At 54.3% G+C, this 15,639-nt stretch overlaps 1 protein-coding gene across 1 annotated transcript; it reads right to left on the reverse strand.

Moving 5' to 3' along the window:
* Window positions 1–1,552: 1,552 nt before the first annotated feature.
* Window positions 1,553–14,650, reverse strand: TBC1D13 (TBC1 domain family member 13; the record flags this gene model as incomplete). The annotated part of the gene is made up of 12 exons (XM_079706236.1): window positions 14,610–14,650; window positions 13,429–13,502; window positions 11,769–11,809; window positions 11,105–11,166; window positions 10,851–10,950; window positions 9,902–9,984; window positions 7,732–7,891; window positions 4,687–4,897; window positions 4,017–4,180; window positions 2,748–2,908; window positions 2,509–2,566; window positions 1,553–1,618 (listed from the first exon to the last, which is right to left on the reverse strand). The coding sequence occupies exons 1-12, from the start codon at window positions 14,630–14,632 to the stop codon at window positions 1,553–1,555; spliced, it is 1,203 nt and encodes a 400-aa protein (XP_079562362.1). The 5' UTR covers window positions 14,633–14,650.
* Window positions 14,651–15,639: the final 989 nt, after the last annotated feature.

The raw sequence follows: 15,639 nt of genomic DNA on the forward strand, positions 1-15,639 counted from the left end.
GGCTGTCAGGCTAAGGAAGTTTCCGGGGGGCCTGAGGGTCCCTGCTGGCCAGTCTGGGGAGATGAAGAGGACCCGTGCTACATGCTACATTACCCAACCTTCCAGATGCAAACCAGCTGCCTCCTCACAAAAGAAGGGAGGGCCTTGGTCAGAATAGGCCCACTAGTCCCAAAGCCCAGCGTGGGAGGAGCCGGCTGCTCCTACTCAGTACGCATGTGCCCCACATCCTGGGAGCAGCCCGAGCAGGTGACCGGAGAAGGGCCTGCACCTCCTTCAGCTCCCCTGCGTGAGGGAGACATGGCTCTACGGGCCCTGACAGGACCCAGGCCTTTTTGAGCTTGGCCACGCCTGGCCCAGAGAGGCTCCCTTTGATCCCACTGCCCTTTATGGGACTCGCCTGCCCTGGGCCGGCACCTGGAAGCCATGGGAATGACTACATCTCAGAAGCACCTGGATCCCAACCTTAATGTCCTTTTTCTTTTGGGAGAGAAGGACCTTTGGGGGAACCTCTGGAAGACCCAGCTCTCCCTCTCCTTCCCCCTCCCTCCCTCCCTGGGCAGGTGGGTGAGGCTCAAAGCTTCATGGGCTATTAATTCTCAACAACTCTGGGTTTCCAAGAATCCTGCAGTGGGGCAAGGGTTCAGGGCCCTCGAGTGAGGCACTGTGGACTGGGGGCCCTGGGAGCCTAGAGCTGGGAGATGGGAACAGGCTGCGAAGGTCAGGGCTGACCTCCAGGAGCCTGGCTGAGCCTGACTCTTCATTCTGTCTCCAGGATCCTTGGGCATAGCAAGGAGGGTGGGGGAGAGGCTGGGGATAAGGCGACCCAAAGAGAGGGGAGAGAGCGAGCCACGGAGAGGGGGGCGGCCAGAGTGAGAGCCACACACCCTCCGTGAAAGAGGTGGGAGGAGAGAGAGGGAGACGGAGGCAGAGACAGACAAGGAGAAGCAAAGACCAAGAGGGAGTCACCTCCCTCCATACACATGGAAACACACAGATGGAAGAGAAGCGCACGCGAGGGGGATTAAAAGACATACACAGCAACCCACAACTACACACACACACACACACACACACACCACACACCACACACACACCCCGTGGCAAAGAGACAGAGGGTGAGACCTGGGCCTGGCAGCCTCTCAGCTCCTTCACGGTGTCACCTTCCCTGTGGAGAAGGCCGAGCACCAACCTCCAGAAGAGGTTTCTGGCTCGTTTGCCCAGCACCTCCCCGACCAGCCAGAAGACAGAGCAGGAAGAGAGCGGCAGAGCAGAGGCAGGGAGGGGCCCCTGCCTGCCCCCGGGGCCCGCATCTGCCCCAGCCCCGGGACACCACCTCACAAGCTCCTGCCCTGCTCAGCAGCCTGGGCGAAGGGTCCAGGGTTGAAGGGGTGGAGTGGGGAAGGAGCAGGGGACAGCGGGCCCCAGTGGGAGCGGCCGGCGTGAGAGGCCTGGAGCGCTGGCTGGGACCCCACGGGCTCCTGCACATCCCAGAAGCCAGGGCACAGGGGTCGGCGGTGGCTTCTCTCCCAAATCCGGGCCTCTTGCCGCCAGGCTACTGTGAGTCTTGGAGTTCCTTGGCTTTCTGTAGGATCTGGCAGACGTCTGTGATGGGGTAATCCTGGGCAGGGGAAAGGCCAACAGTATGCTTGAGAATTCAGCTCACCCTTCACCACCTCTGCTGCCCCCGGCCCTCTCCAGTAGACCTGCCACCATGCTGGACCCCGGGCCTAAGGGATAGGGAGCACAGGATAGCCCCAGGCTGCCCAAACCTTGCCCGGAGCTATACTACACCCACTGCAGCAGTAACTTAACCAACCCAACCAGTCACCACCCAAAAGGTGTCACAGCCCCTCCCCTAGGACAAGGGCCACCTGCTTCACCTCTCCCCACTCCTGCCATGGAACCCTGACCTCCACTGACAATGAGCCTGGAACAGGGCCGGACACTGTCCATGTACTAGCTCACTGGGTCACCTCAACAGCCCGATGAGGGCTTACTGTGAATCTGCCCGTTTTACAGATCTAGTCAATGAAGTTATTGAAAACCAACCCCAGGCCAGGCGTTGGCAAAGAAATTAAGGCCTAGAGAGGTTGCCACTTAGCTTAGGTCACATGACTCGCACGGGAGAACCAAAATCATCTGACTCTCAAGCCCATGTTCTTAACCACTAAGGCCCACACTTTCCTTCCCCCGGTCTGAGCATGATTACCAACGGGCATTATTACCACATACTGGGTAATAAGTTGCAGCCTTTGAGTGAATGACTTGGCTTCTCTGAACCAGCTTGGTTCAGAGAAGCCAAGTCATTCACTCAAGGCCACACCACACTCAAGGTCAGTGGCAAAGCCAGATCCAAACACAGATCTGCCTCAGGGGTCTAGACTCTCAAGCCCTGCTACCCTCTCCTGATCTTGACGCAGCCTGTCACAGCAGCTGGCATGGGGCGGCCACCTGCGAAGTGTCTGTCTCATGGCTAAAGACTGAACCTGCCCCTCCAAACTGCATTACCTGCAGGAGCCGCATGTTTATGGTAAAGTCTCCTTCCAGCAAGTGCTCCCGGATCAGTCTAAGAAAAACAAGCAACAAAAGCGCTGGGCCCCTGGGCCACTCTGAGTGCAGGCCTGCCGCCTGCCGCCCCACCGCACCCGCAGCAAGTTTGGTTTGATGCTCGCCTGAGAATCCCAGAAGCTCTCACCAGCCCCCCCAAGAGCAGGCCCTGCCCACCCCCTGCTCGCGGCCACACTCACATGAGCATGGCGCAGCAGACCAGAAGGAGGAAGTCAAAGCGGCTGTTGTCGGCAAACAGGGAGTCCCAGATCCGGATGACATCAGGCAGCAAAAACTCCTGGGACAGCAGCAGTGTCAGCCAGCGGAAGGCAAAGAACTGGGGCTTGATGTTCTGCTCTTGCTGGGGAGACAGAGGTGCAGGGTGGGTGCAAGAATCCGTGTTGGCTGGTTGCCACGGAACACCATGCAACCTATTAGACATGAATTCATATAAGCAGCAGGCCAGGCGTGAGCGCCAGGCACACTGAGGCGGCGATGGCACGGGGCTGCCCAGGGAGCCTCGCTCAGTGAAAAGGGCAGCTCCGGCTTGCTGCCAGCCAATGCTGTCAGATCATCTGATGTTTTGTGAGAGAAGCCAGATACCCAAACTTTTATATTAGCTCCTTAGATTAATAAATACACTACACAGAGTACAACTTTGGATTTATGGACAGAGAAACCATTATTGGGCACTCATTACGCGTCTGGCCTTGTGCTTAACATGGTAAATATCTTTTTTTTCTCTCTTTTTTTTTTGCTGTACGCGGGCCTCTCACTGTTGTGGCCTCTCCCGTTGCGGAGCACAGGCTCCGGACGCGCAGGCTCAGCGGCCATGGCTCACGGGCCCAGCCGCTCCGCGGCATGTGGGATCCTCCCGGACCGAGGCACGAACCCGTGTCCCCTGCATCGGCAGGCGGACTCTCAACCACTGCGCCACCAGGGAAGCCCCTATCTCACTTATTTACTCCATACAGCAACCCTGCAAGGCAATTATTCCCAATGGAGACAAGTCCTCTGGTCAGCCACAGTGAATACTACTGACCGAAAAAACGTGTTACAAAACAGCAAGACATGATTCCACATTTGTTTAAAAAGAAATGTTTATATGTATCTTCTTGTTCATGAAACTTGTTTATAAGTAAATATCCTTTTTACTGAACTGTTTCCTGAAATAAACACGGAATGCCACTCCACTACTTTAACAGCACACAGTAAAGGCCCTGCACCGCGCCCGGCACACGGGGCACTGTATCCACCTCCCCCACCCCCAGCCCACTAGGCTCCCACCACCTGCTGCCCAGGTCCCCCAGCCCCGCCTCGGTACCTGGCTCAGCACTCCCTGGCAGCAGCAGCCACTTCCAATCCCCAGACTCAAGCCAGTCCTCATCCTGGGCCTGGGGTGCTCAGGAGCCTGCCATCCTCCGCCCCTTTCTGTCTGCCCTGGCCCGTGTGGTGCTGGGGGTCCTCACCAGTTTCAGGTAGAGTTCCATGTCCTTATCCTTCAGGGTGGAGTACACCTTTTCCATCTTGTAGGTGATGCCACACTGTGAGTCGTCAAGGCTCTTGATGAAGTTGTCCCGGATCTCAGCCATGAGGTTGGTGAAGCAGAAAAAGGTGTCCGCCTCAGCGTGCTCTGGGAGAGACGGGCAGGGTGAGGGCAGCCGTGAGAGAACTGGCACCCTCCCGTGTCCCACCCCACCGCTCAGCTACGTGAGACCCCCTCCCCTCTGAGCCTCACCAAGTCACCCCGCCTTGGTCAGGCTGCGCCCCTCCTCTGTCCGTGGCCACCCCCAGACTAAGGACATCACTTCCTTCTTCTCACACCTGACAATGCTGTACACGAGCTAAGCGACTGATTACGTGCTCTTCTGCTGACATTTTTTCAAATCATGATTTTCCTAAATCCTTTCTATCGTTCAGCTTCCTGTATATACAGCTCACCTCCTCTACCAGAAATTCAGTTACAGATAGCAAGAGATCAGTAAACATCTAACATTCTAGAAAGTTCAAGCCAGAAAAGATCTCAGATATGATCCAGGCCAGCCCCATTATCTGACAGCAAATGGAGGCCCAAAAGAGGGAAGTGAGCTTCACAGCTTGATACAATAAAGCCCATTAGCCTGGAGCCCGTTTATCTACCCTTCCACTCGCTGTTGGGGTCGGTGGCAAAGGTGTAGTACAGGGGCCCCACGATCTCATTCATGCCCTGCACGTAAGCGATGCCAGGGTTGAGCTTGGCGTAGATGAACAGAATCCGCTCCACCACCTCCCAGTGGGCCTCACAGCCGTTGGGCAGCACCTGATACTCGTTCACGGATGAGGGTGCCGCGTTCTTTTGCGGGGAGCTCATCTGGGGGAGAAGAGCAGCCCGTTAAGGTGGGTGGCACTACCGACAGCATGTTCTCACTGGTTACGTTCACCCTCAAGCCAAAACCTAGCTTCCATCTCATGGGCAACCCAGGGCACAGAGGAACGCGTCCACCACCACCGGGAACAAGCAGACAAATCCAGAACGTGCGACATTCTGCAAGCCAGCTGGACTGCAATCTAACTTATGGTGATAAAAGGTCAGGAATAGTGCTTACCTCTGAGGGAAGGCATACTGACTAGGAAGGGGCATGAGGGAACTTTCTAGATGATGGGAATGTTCCATGTCTTGATCTGGTTGGCAGTTACATGGGTGTATACATAAGAAAAAGTTCATCTAGTTGTATACCTAAGATTTGTGCATTTATTAAGTTATACTTCAATTAAAAAAAACTTCAAAAACAGACAACTGGTTAAGACTCTTCAAAAAGCCAAATGTTGAGGAGCAGGGAGTGAAGCCAGATGAAGACACTAAAGAAACGTAACATCCTAATGCAACGCATAAACCCTGAAGAGGTGCTGGTCTGGATTTAAAACGACGAAAATATTCTTAGTCCGACTGAGGACACCCGATCCCGGACTGGGTGTGAGGTCTCATTACGGATTACGGCTAATCTCCGTAGATGAGACAGTGGTGAGGAGGATGCCCTTATTCTCACGGGATGCCTGCTGAAGTACTCGGACGTAAAGGGTCAGGACGTCTGTCTATATATGACACACACACAAACATGGCCAAGGGTTAACAACTGTTGAATTTAGGTGGAAAGTATATAGGTGTGCATTGTACTCTTCTTTCAACTTTTCTGAATGTTTCAAAATTTTCGTAAGAAAAAGCTGGGAGATGAATGAAGAGGTGATGATCCCCGCTGAAAACTCATGCAACGGAGCAGAGGTCCCCAACATCAGGATCCCCTGGGAGCTTCGTCAAGGTTCAGGTGCCTGGGGTTAACTGTATGAGAGCCACAGGCACACCCATGCAGGGACAGAGCATGAAGCTGCCCTGGAAGCCCAGGGTCCTGGAAACAGGAAACTCCCTTTTCCACTATATATACACGTGTATACACATACACATGCGTGTACATGTGCACACAGACACACACATCACTAATGTTTACCCAGAGTGTTCTATTGCAAAACAGAGCTCCACAAGCCTTCCTGTTTAATGCCCTGAACAGCCTAGAATACTCTCTCAACATCATTTTCAAGATGAGGAAACTGAGGCTCAGAAATGTTAGGCCACTCATCAGACATCTCGCATTAAAGTGAGCCCAGACCAGCTCACTCTAGAACCCGAGGTCCAGGCCTCAGAGAGTGCCCACTGCTTTCCAAGAATCTGCACAGCCATGACCTCATTCCACCCTCTGGGCAATTCAAAAGCCAGACAGGGCGGAAATGATTACACCCAGTTTACAGAAGAAGAGGCGGAGGCCCAGGAAGGTGAGTCTGGTGTTAGTTGTCCAGGGTCAAACAGTCCGCTTAAACTCAAACTGCCCAGCCACTGGTCCAGAGGTCTAGCGATGGAGCTTGTGGTCTGGTTCTCTATCACCAGGGCCAGGTCCAAACCTAAAATCCGTTCTCAGCCACCAATTACTGTAGTAAAATGAATGACAGAAGCCGGGTCCCCATCTTGCCATGTAGCCAGACATCAGCAGCCAAGCAGGAGGGCCACCAACCTAGCCAGCCACGGGGCCATTTAGCCAAGCATTTGGCACCTCCTGACACACCCAGCACGTGGAACCCAGGGATCAGCCAGAACGGCCCCGTCACCCCTGTGGTGGAAAACGGCTACTCTCCTAGAAACACAAAGCCCTGATCGGTCACTCCACTTGGGAGAAACGAGCTTAGCTTGTTGGAGGTTCCAGAGGATTTTTCCATTGTTGGAAGACAGCGAAAATTTTTGAGGAACAAGTCAAAGCTCCAGGTGCCAAAGCAGGAGGTGTAAATTAAGGAACAAGACAACATACTTGTTTAGCTATAAGCAGCTTCTCAGAATCACAGGAATCTGCTAGAAGACTGAGGTTCAAACACTCAGCATCACCTGGCCAGCACAAGACCTATCATTCTTTTCTCCTAGGTCTCTCACACCAGCCCCCAGCCCCACCCACCCTTGCCTGGACACCTCAGCTGCCTCCCAGGCGGCCTCTCCACCTCCATTCCTGCCCCCGCCAGTCAAATCTTGCATAAAGGCAGACTTAAATCACATCCCTGCTCTTAGAATGGTGCAGGGGTCCCCAGCCCTCAGGATAAAGGCCCCGCTGGCCTCACCACCACTCATCTCTCCAGCATCCTCCAGCAGCCCTCCCCCCTGACCCCCCCACCGACCCCGCCCCACCCCACCTCATGCTGGACTCCCTTCCTTGAACACACCCAGCTCTCTCCGGCCTGAGGACGTCCACACATGCCATCCTCTCCACCTGGAAGTCTCTTTCCTCTTCATCCTTGGAGCCTCAGCTTAAATGTCACTTCCTCAGGGAAGTCTTCCCTGATGCCCAGACCAGGTGGGCTCCCCCCATCACTGTTCCCACCGCACTTTCTCATCACACTGGTAGTTACTTTTCCAAGCGCCGTCTACACCACAGACCAGAAGTGTGGCTCCTTCACTGCACAGCAGGGCCCTCCCCCACACCCATTACACCAGCCTTCGATGCCTGACTTTCAGAGAGAGCCTGGAGGGGGACTGGGCAGGACCAAGGCTGCTTTGGGTAACTCTCGGGGCAGACGGTCAGGGGTCTGGTGGCCTGTGGCCACTAGTCCAAGAGAAGCAGGAAGGAAAAGGCCATCACGGGGCGTCCCTGGGGCTGCCAGGTTGCCTCTCACATTTGTGACCCCGCTCCGGTTCCGGGCCACCGTCTGGGATTTCAGTGTCGTCTGTTCCACCCGCTTACGAAGGGTCTCGAATTCATTCTGCGGATCCAGGATGAGGAGGCAGGGGTACTCGGTGGCCCTCTGGAAGAAGGATATGTCTGGGCACAGCCTTCTGTCAAGAGGGAACAGGGGAGGGCTGTTACTCAGCATGGAATTTTTAGGCATCCCACCAGCACCCTGCTGCCAGATGCCCCAGCATCCTCCAAGCCTCTTGTATGTGTGTGTGTGTGTTTTTTAATTAATAACATTTTATTTCAAAAGCAATATAGTCATGGTATATGTATACATACCCATATATCTTACGTGTATTTGTAAACAGACACACACACACACGCGTATGTATTTGTAAGTGTCCTTAGGGTCTTAACTCTTCTTAAAACAAACGTCTTTCCATGTCAAAAATATCTCATATGTACAAACGTATCAACTGCATTGTGGCTTAAAATGGTAAAAGAGGTTTTGTTGAGTTACACATTATACAACAGAATATTACACAGCTGACATAGGAGATGCTCAAGACAGAGCAAGAGAAAAAAGCAAGTTGGGAGACAGGCTCTAGATCGTGATCAAGTTTTTAAAATATATGTACTAGGGCTTCCCTGGTGGCGCAGTGGTTGAGAGTCCACCTGCCGATGCAGGGGACGCGGGTTCGTACCCCGGTCTGGGAAGATCCCACATGCCGCAGAGCGGCTGGGCCCGTGAGCCATGGCCGCTGGGCCTGCGCGTCCGCAACGGGAGAGGCCACAACAGTGAGAGGCCCGCATATCACAAAAAATAAATAAATAAATAAATTAAATAAAATGTATGTACTGCAGTACACGCACATTTTCCAAAGATCTTATACAGAGCACATTGCAAACTTGCCCTCTAGAAACACTGAACGACGTGCTACAATCACTACCAGGGTAAGAACCTGTTTCCCCAGAACTGGGTTCAAGACGTGGTTCCTGACTTAAATTGGGCTATTAGACACCTGGCGAGTAGAGGCTCCAGCCTGAGAAGAAAGGAGGCAAGAGCCCGTTCTGCCCCCTGGCTGAGCCGCCCAGGGCTGGGGTCCCACTGCGGGCACAACGGGCACCAGGAGAGGAGCAGCCCCAGGGGGCGAGGGGCTGGAAACACGGCTACAATCGGTGAAGGCGGAACTGAAAGCAGGCGGGCAGACTCAGAACCCAAGCTCTAACCACTGGGTCCACTGCAGACAGGCCTGCCGGCCCCTCACCCAGCCCTGTGGGAGAGTCACCCGCTGCCAGACTCGCCCACCCAACAGGACAGCACAGCCGGCGTCTCCACACTTCTCTACCAAGAGAAATGGCACGCACATGCACACAGCGTAGCTCACAGTTTAAAAAAAACACACTTCTGACCCCGTCGCTCATGTGCTTAAAACCTTTGCACGCGTGCCCCACATCCCTGGGATGGAGCGATGGTCCGACCCCTGCTTGCCTCCAGGGTGGCCGCAGGCACACAGGCCTTCGCACAGCTCCTCGGACAGCCAAGCTCTGCAGGCTCGCGGGGCCTCCCACGGCAGCTCCTGGCCCAGCACCACACGGCCCTCCCCTCCCCTCCCTCCTGCCCCAGGGTGCCCGCTCCTCCCATCTCAGCTGCCACCTCAGGCGAGGCTTCCCGACCTCAGGGTGCCCTGAAGCACCCTGAACTCTGCCTTTAGAGCATTCTCCACAAACTTCAGTGACACGGAAGGTCTGTTTTGTTGAACATCCGTCTTCCCGTCCTCCCTGCCAGCTTCTAGGCTCCTTAAGGAGAGGGGCCATGTCTGTCTATTCCGTGGTCAACGCCCAGCCTGCCGTTGAGCCTGCCATGTAGCGGGGCCTCAATATTTGCTGAAGGAAGGAAGAGATGAATCCACAGACGCCAGGGCTACGACTGAAACTAAGGCAGGGAGAGAGGAGAGCCGGGCACTCAGGGCACTCAGGGCACTCACCGCACCGCCAGCCCCATCCCAGGCCTGCTATCACTAGGGCCTGGACTCAGCTACCAGGACAACTCACCAGCAGTTCCTCAAACACGCCCCTGCGGGCCTGGGCTGGGAAGGGACAGGGCAGAAGGACTGGAAATCCCACAGAGGCCCCAGGGGCCGGCTCCCGGCGCCCAGCGCCTTGCTCACCGGACATCTTTGTCGATCTGCAGCAGCACCTCGTTGTCCTTGAAGTACGTGTTCCATCGGCTGTCGGGGTTAGGGTTGAGTGGCTGTCAGAGAAAATGAGCTGCTCTGTCCTCGGCGGGCTAGAAGCCCAGGGACAGATACCAGTCTGGGGGCCTGAGCAGTGCCTCTGAACCAGCATTCCCACCAGAGACCCAGCTGTGGCTGAGACAGCCTGTGAGCTAGCTGGGGGGCAGCACAGGCCTCGTGCAGCCTCCCAAAGCACGATCACACTCCACACCCAGCAGCCGAGCCCCGTACTCCGCTCTGAGTACTTCCCTGCGCAGCAAGGACTCTGTCTTTCCTGTCTGTAGCTCTAGAATGCTGCATGTAACAGGTGCTCACTAAACGCTTCCCTGCTGAATGAATGAATATTGTATCATTAGGTCTCTTCGAATCTAACTCATTACTACTTTGAGTTGCCAATTCCAGTCCTTGGAGGATCGGCCTGGGTCCAACCCATCTCCACCTCCCAACTGCAAAGCACCAGGGAGGAGCTCGGTATTTGTGGCTGGAACGAGGCTTCCTCCAGGCCACACAAAGGCAGTTTATCCTCCCACCGGCCCTGCTCTGACTCCCTTCAACTATAATATCACAGAACCTTCCTCGAGGAAGGGGACTGAAGAGGAAAGGAGACAATGCACGTGGAGGACCTGGCTCAGCGCTGCACGCGCACGCTCCTGTGACCCCAGTCATTGCTTATGGTCCCGACTGGGCCCAGAGCCTGCGGGGAACAGGGAGAGACAACAGCCTTCGGGGGCTGAGGAGCTACATGCAGAAATGAGGTACCGGGAGGGCCAGAGGGGACCAAGACCAGCTGCACCTGGCCTCTGGCATGAGGGACCTAGTCCACTCCAAAGCCCACACCTCTCCCCACTCTGCAGCCTCGGTCCCCACTGCGGACCCCACTCACGTGGTCCTCAAAGGTCACATCCTCCCTCGACACACCCATGTTGGCCTTGGCGATGCCAGGCTGGATGATCATTTCCCTCAGGAACTGAGAATACAGCTCCCTGTAGGAGAGAAGAGGGGAGAGGGACGGTCCCCAAAGGTCTCACCCAGGGAGCCCGGAGCACAGCAGCAGCAACAGGAAGTGGGCCGGGCTCACAACACCTGCTCTGTCTGATACAAAGGGCCTCCCATCATCCCCCTTTGTCAGGGTCTCACCTCTGCTTGGCCAGGATGGAGGTCCATGACGCTCTCTCCAAGGGGAGGTAGTTCAAGAGAATCTGCAGAGAGAGAGAAGAGCAAAGCTCTGGCGACTCCCCCAGCCCAACCCCGGAAGAAGATGGAGGCTGAGAGGCCTCAAAGAAAACGTCTGATAAAGCCCGGAGACAGCAAGATGGGCAAAATAAAACCCAGGAACACAGGCATGGGCTGGGGGCAGCCTCCCCTTTTCTCCCCACTGGCTTCCCCCACCTTCATCCGGAACCAGCCCTTTCTACTGCATTTCCTCACACAGACTCTTCCAAACGATAATAAAACTCTGTGCTCAAAGGGGTTGGAAACCAGGACACCGGGGTTCTGCTCCCACCTCAGCGAAAGGCTTTGGGCGAAGCGCAGCCTTTTTTTGTCCCAATAAGCATCACTTCCACTGAGCTGTCTGGACCAGGAAGCAGAGGGCTTCGCTGGCATTACAAAGTGTTCCATCCCCAAGGGGATCCTGGAGGGGACGCCAAGAGAAACAGAAAACCCAGAACTTCCCAGAAAAGCTTCCTGGGACAAGCAAGGAAAGACAGAGAACAGGAGGAAGGGGCCAGGGGTGGGGGCAGCCCATGCAGGAACCCAGGGACTCTCCGCAGAGCAGAAGCTCCACCCCAGGCACACCCACCTTCCAGCAGAGGCACCGCAGTCCGCCCTCACAGGGGATGCCTGTGGACATAGCAGGCAAAGGTCACGCCCCCGCAGAGTCCCAGAACCCCCCAGTCCTCCACCTCGGAGCCAGTCGGCAGGGAATGGAGTGGGCAAGAAGTACTTCTTCAAGGATGGTTTTCTGCCAGAAAGATCACTAGACTAGATGCTAATCCTGTGTGTACTCTCTCTCCGTGCCCCGTCTGGAATGTTCTTTTGAGGATAACACCTTCTCACCCTTGATATTTCTTCCTCAGAGCAGCCTTTACCAACCACCATCTCTTCCCAAACAAAGTCAGGTCCCTTGACATAAATAATAGCTCCATCACTTCTTCTTCACAACATCCACCACGAATGGGATCGTATAATGTAATTTGTATATTTATTTAACATCTTTAACCCCTACTACTGGGTAAGCCCCAGAAAGACGAGGACCAAATTTGTCTTACAGTCCCAGTACCTAGCCCAGGGCATGGCCCACAACAGGTAGTCCATAAGTATCTGTGGAATATAAACAAAGCTATGAATGCTAAGTGTTTTGGGCTTTATGGACATTGTTTCACTTAATCCTCATTATAGCCCTAGTAAGTAGACAAGATCAGCATCATTGTCCCCATCTTACAGATAAAGAAACTCATCTGTAAAGACAGAGAAATCAAGGACTCACACAAAGGTCTATCTGACTCTAGAGCCCAACTCAGCAGGCTGCATCCCCTGGGGCCTGGCAGATTCTTCAGCTCAGCACAGATGCCAAAACCCCTCAAGATCTTCAGGGCCATGTTATAAAGCAGAAACTAACACACCACTGTAAAGCAATTATACTCCAATAAAGATGTTAAAAAATAATAATAAAAAAAAGATCTTCAGGGCCTAAATATCATTCCTGGACAGAAAGACAAACTTCTCCTGAAATACTGTCATGAACCTCGCTAAAGCAGCTGTTGCTACCATCTCCCCCGTACCGTGAAAAGGAGTTAATGCCCCCACCTCAGAATCTGCATGAGGATGAAGGGGGCGACTCAAGCATTACTTGCTGACAAAGTTACAAGGGCAGAGCAGTCACAAGAAGCTACCCAGAACACCTTGGGGTATTCTTAAAGACAAGCAAAAGCCTCTGTGCTGAGAAGTTAACAGACCACGGAGGGCAAAGTCAAAAGCTGCTGGGGTTCAGCTCCTTCAAGTGAGTGTCTCAAGGCTGGAATCTTACCATTAACCAAAGTTCACTGTTGCCTGAGTTGGCTTTGATCCTAAGCCAGGGATAGAAGCAGGAACCACTCTGCAGCTAACCAAATTCTACAAGACAGGAAGCTTGCTGAGGAATGAGGAAAGACCTGACCTCGGCTCACAAAGTCTCCCCTCTGCCCTCCAGTTACTGTCAGGAAGCAATCAGCATCATTTATAGGCCAATAAGCACCCTGTCTAAGGCCTACAGGCATGCTAACTGTGGCCGCCACTGCTCCAGGAACCCCCTCCAAGCTCAGGGTAGTCACTGGTTTGTTCAGCTCCACAGAAACTGGAGATGGCCCCAAAAGGCAGGCTGGCCCCCAGAACTGGCCAGGTGTGGCCTTGGGCACCTCCCCCTCCATCTTAGTCACAACGCTGCTCTAGGAAAACCCTGGAGACGGAGAGCTGCCTCTTACCACTAAAACTGAGTTCCTGAAGCTTTTCCAAGGCAATCGTGGGCTCCTTCAGGACATCCTGGAAATCTGCAATCCTAGAAGGAGGGAGGGGGAGGCAAATGAAGCACAACCAAACCCCAAGATGACAGGCTTAGCGACCACTCCTAAAGCCCCCAGCTCCCTTACACCACCAGTCTCCAACCTGTTCCTCCCTCACCTTCGGGACATAAAGATGGCAAAGCTCAAGCAAAACCTGGCCAAAGGCAGCTTTGGAAAACCAGAGATCACTTTTTCCTCTAAGCCCAGAAATGTAGAGATATTCTTGTCTAGAGGTTCTCAAATGAGTACCATGAAATTAGACACATTCTAATATTCAGTGAGCTGGCATTTATAGGGCACTTCCTGCTGACCAGGCCCAACACACTGCTGCTATCTGAACTCAAAAAACCCTAGGAATCAGGAGTAATTTGATCTGTAGACAAGGACCTGTGTAATCAGCATTCCAAGCTCAAATATATAACCATTAGAAGACCTCTGGGCCTGCCCGCAGGCAAGGACAAAAGGTTTACAAAACAAGTCCTGCACCAAGGGGGGAAAGTGGGGGGAGGGGGATGAATTGGGAGGTTGGGATTGACATATATACACTAATATATAAAATAGATAACTAATAAGAACCTGCTGTATAAAAAGTAAAAAAAAACAAAAAAAAAAAGTCCTGGAGGAAAACTGAAGAGTGAGCAAAATTAGCCAACGCTGTAGGATTTGGCCTGAGGAGAGAACAAACTGGAGAATCCAGGTTTTCTAGCATTTCTAGTAAGAAAAGGACACGTGGGACGGGGAGCATCTGGATAGACTAGGGTACTGGGGCAAAGGGTTAACAAGGGAAAAAAGGACAGGAGGTGGGGGTGAGATCGGGCATCGAGGCCCTGGAAGAGGAAGACACCAGGGGAAGGTATCCAGGGTGAGGAAGAGACAGAAAGAGAGAAAAGGGGCGACACCGAGGGGCAGGAGAGGTGTCCACGCTCCGTGCCCCCCTCAGGCCCACAGCAAAGAGGTTGGAAAGTGGGCGCCCAAAACCTTCTGCCAGGGGCGGGTGGGGGGGGTGTCTCGGTTCACGGCCGCATCCGCGCGCCCCCTCCGCAGGTCAGAAGGGGCAACCTGGCCAGGAGCGGCCTGGCTGGTCTGCCCCAGTGGCCCCTTACCGGCTCTTGTGCAGACTCGACATGGTGTTGACTTCCGGATCCCCCCGCTGCCGCTGCCGCCGCCGCCGCCGCCGCCGCCGCCGCCGCCGCCAGCGCCGCCGCCAGCGCCGCCGCCCGCGCCGCCCGCGCCGCCGCCCCTCAGGGACGCGGGGCGCTGGGCAAAGGCCTCCGACCGGAAACTCAGCCTCAGGCGCGCGCGTTCTGCTCCGCCCCGCCCCGTTCACGTGCCACCCCTTCTCCGCTCTGCCGTCTGGCGGCGCGGCGGGGTGGGCGGGGCAAGAGAACGTCGGGAACACGGCCCCGCCTCCGCTCCCCCACCTACGAGGCCCGCGGACCTAGTGGTCCAAGTTTGAGGTCGCGCAGGTGATCGTGCAGTCTATGCTCCCTAAAGCTATTCCTTGACCTTTCCTGGGCCTCAGCTTCCATCTAGGCAGTATACCTGTCACCTTGTCCTCTTCCTTACACGTTCCTCACCTGCAATAAGCTATTGAGTTATCGTTTCAGGGATGTAGACCTTCCCTACTAAACTATACAAGGCCTTCCGGTTGGTCTTTTCACTGCTGAACCCTCGACGCCTATAGCTGTGACTGCACAGAGCAGATGGTTCAGTAAACATTGGATGGAAGAGCAGGACTACAGTTCAGTGTTTCCTTGACTTTTGGATTTCATGAACATGAAATTTATCATCATATCAGGACAATAGAAAAGGAAAGCCCAAATTTCAGGATCCTTCCCAAGAAAAAACAGTTGGCAGCCTCACAATGATTTTTCTCTACACCTATATGTGCATATGTGCATAATTGTCCTTATTTTTTTTTGAGAAGGGAAATTTTATTTATTTTATGTTTGGCTGCGTTGGGTCTTCATTGTTGCACTCAGCCAGCTGGGCTGCTCCTCGTTGCAGTGCCCGGGCTTCTCCTTGCAGTGGCTTCTCCTTTCGTGGAGCACACGCTCTAGGTGCTCGGCCTCAGTAGTTGTGATGTGCAGGCTTCAGTAGTTGTTGCTCGCGGGCTCTAGAGCGCAGGCTCAG

This window comes from Hyperoodon ampullatus, assembly GCF_949752795.1.
Source record: "Hyperoodon ampullatus genome assembly, chromosome: 6".
In the NCBI taxonomy this organism is placed as follows: Eukaryota; Metazoa; Chordata; class Mammalia; order Artiodactyla; family Ziphiidae; genus Hyperoodon; species Hyperoodon ampullatus.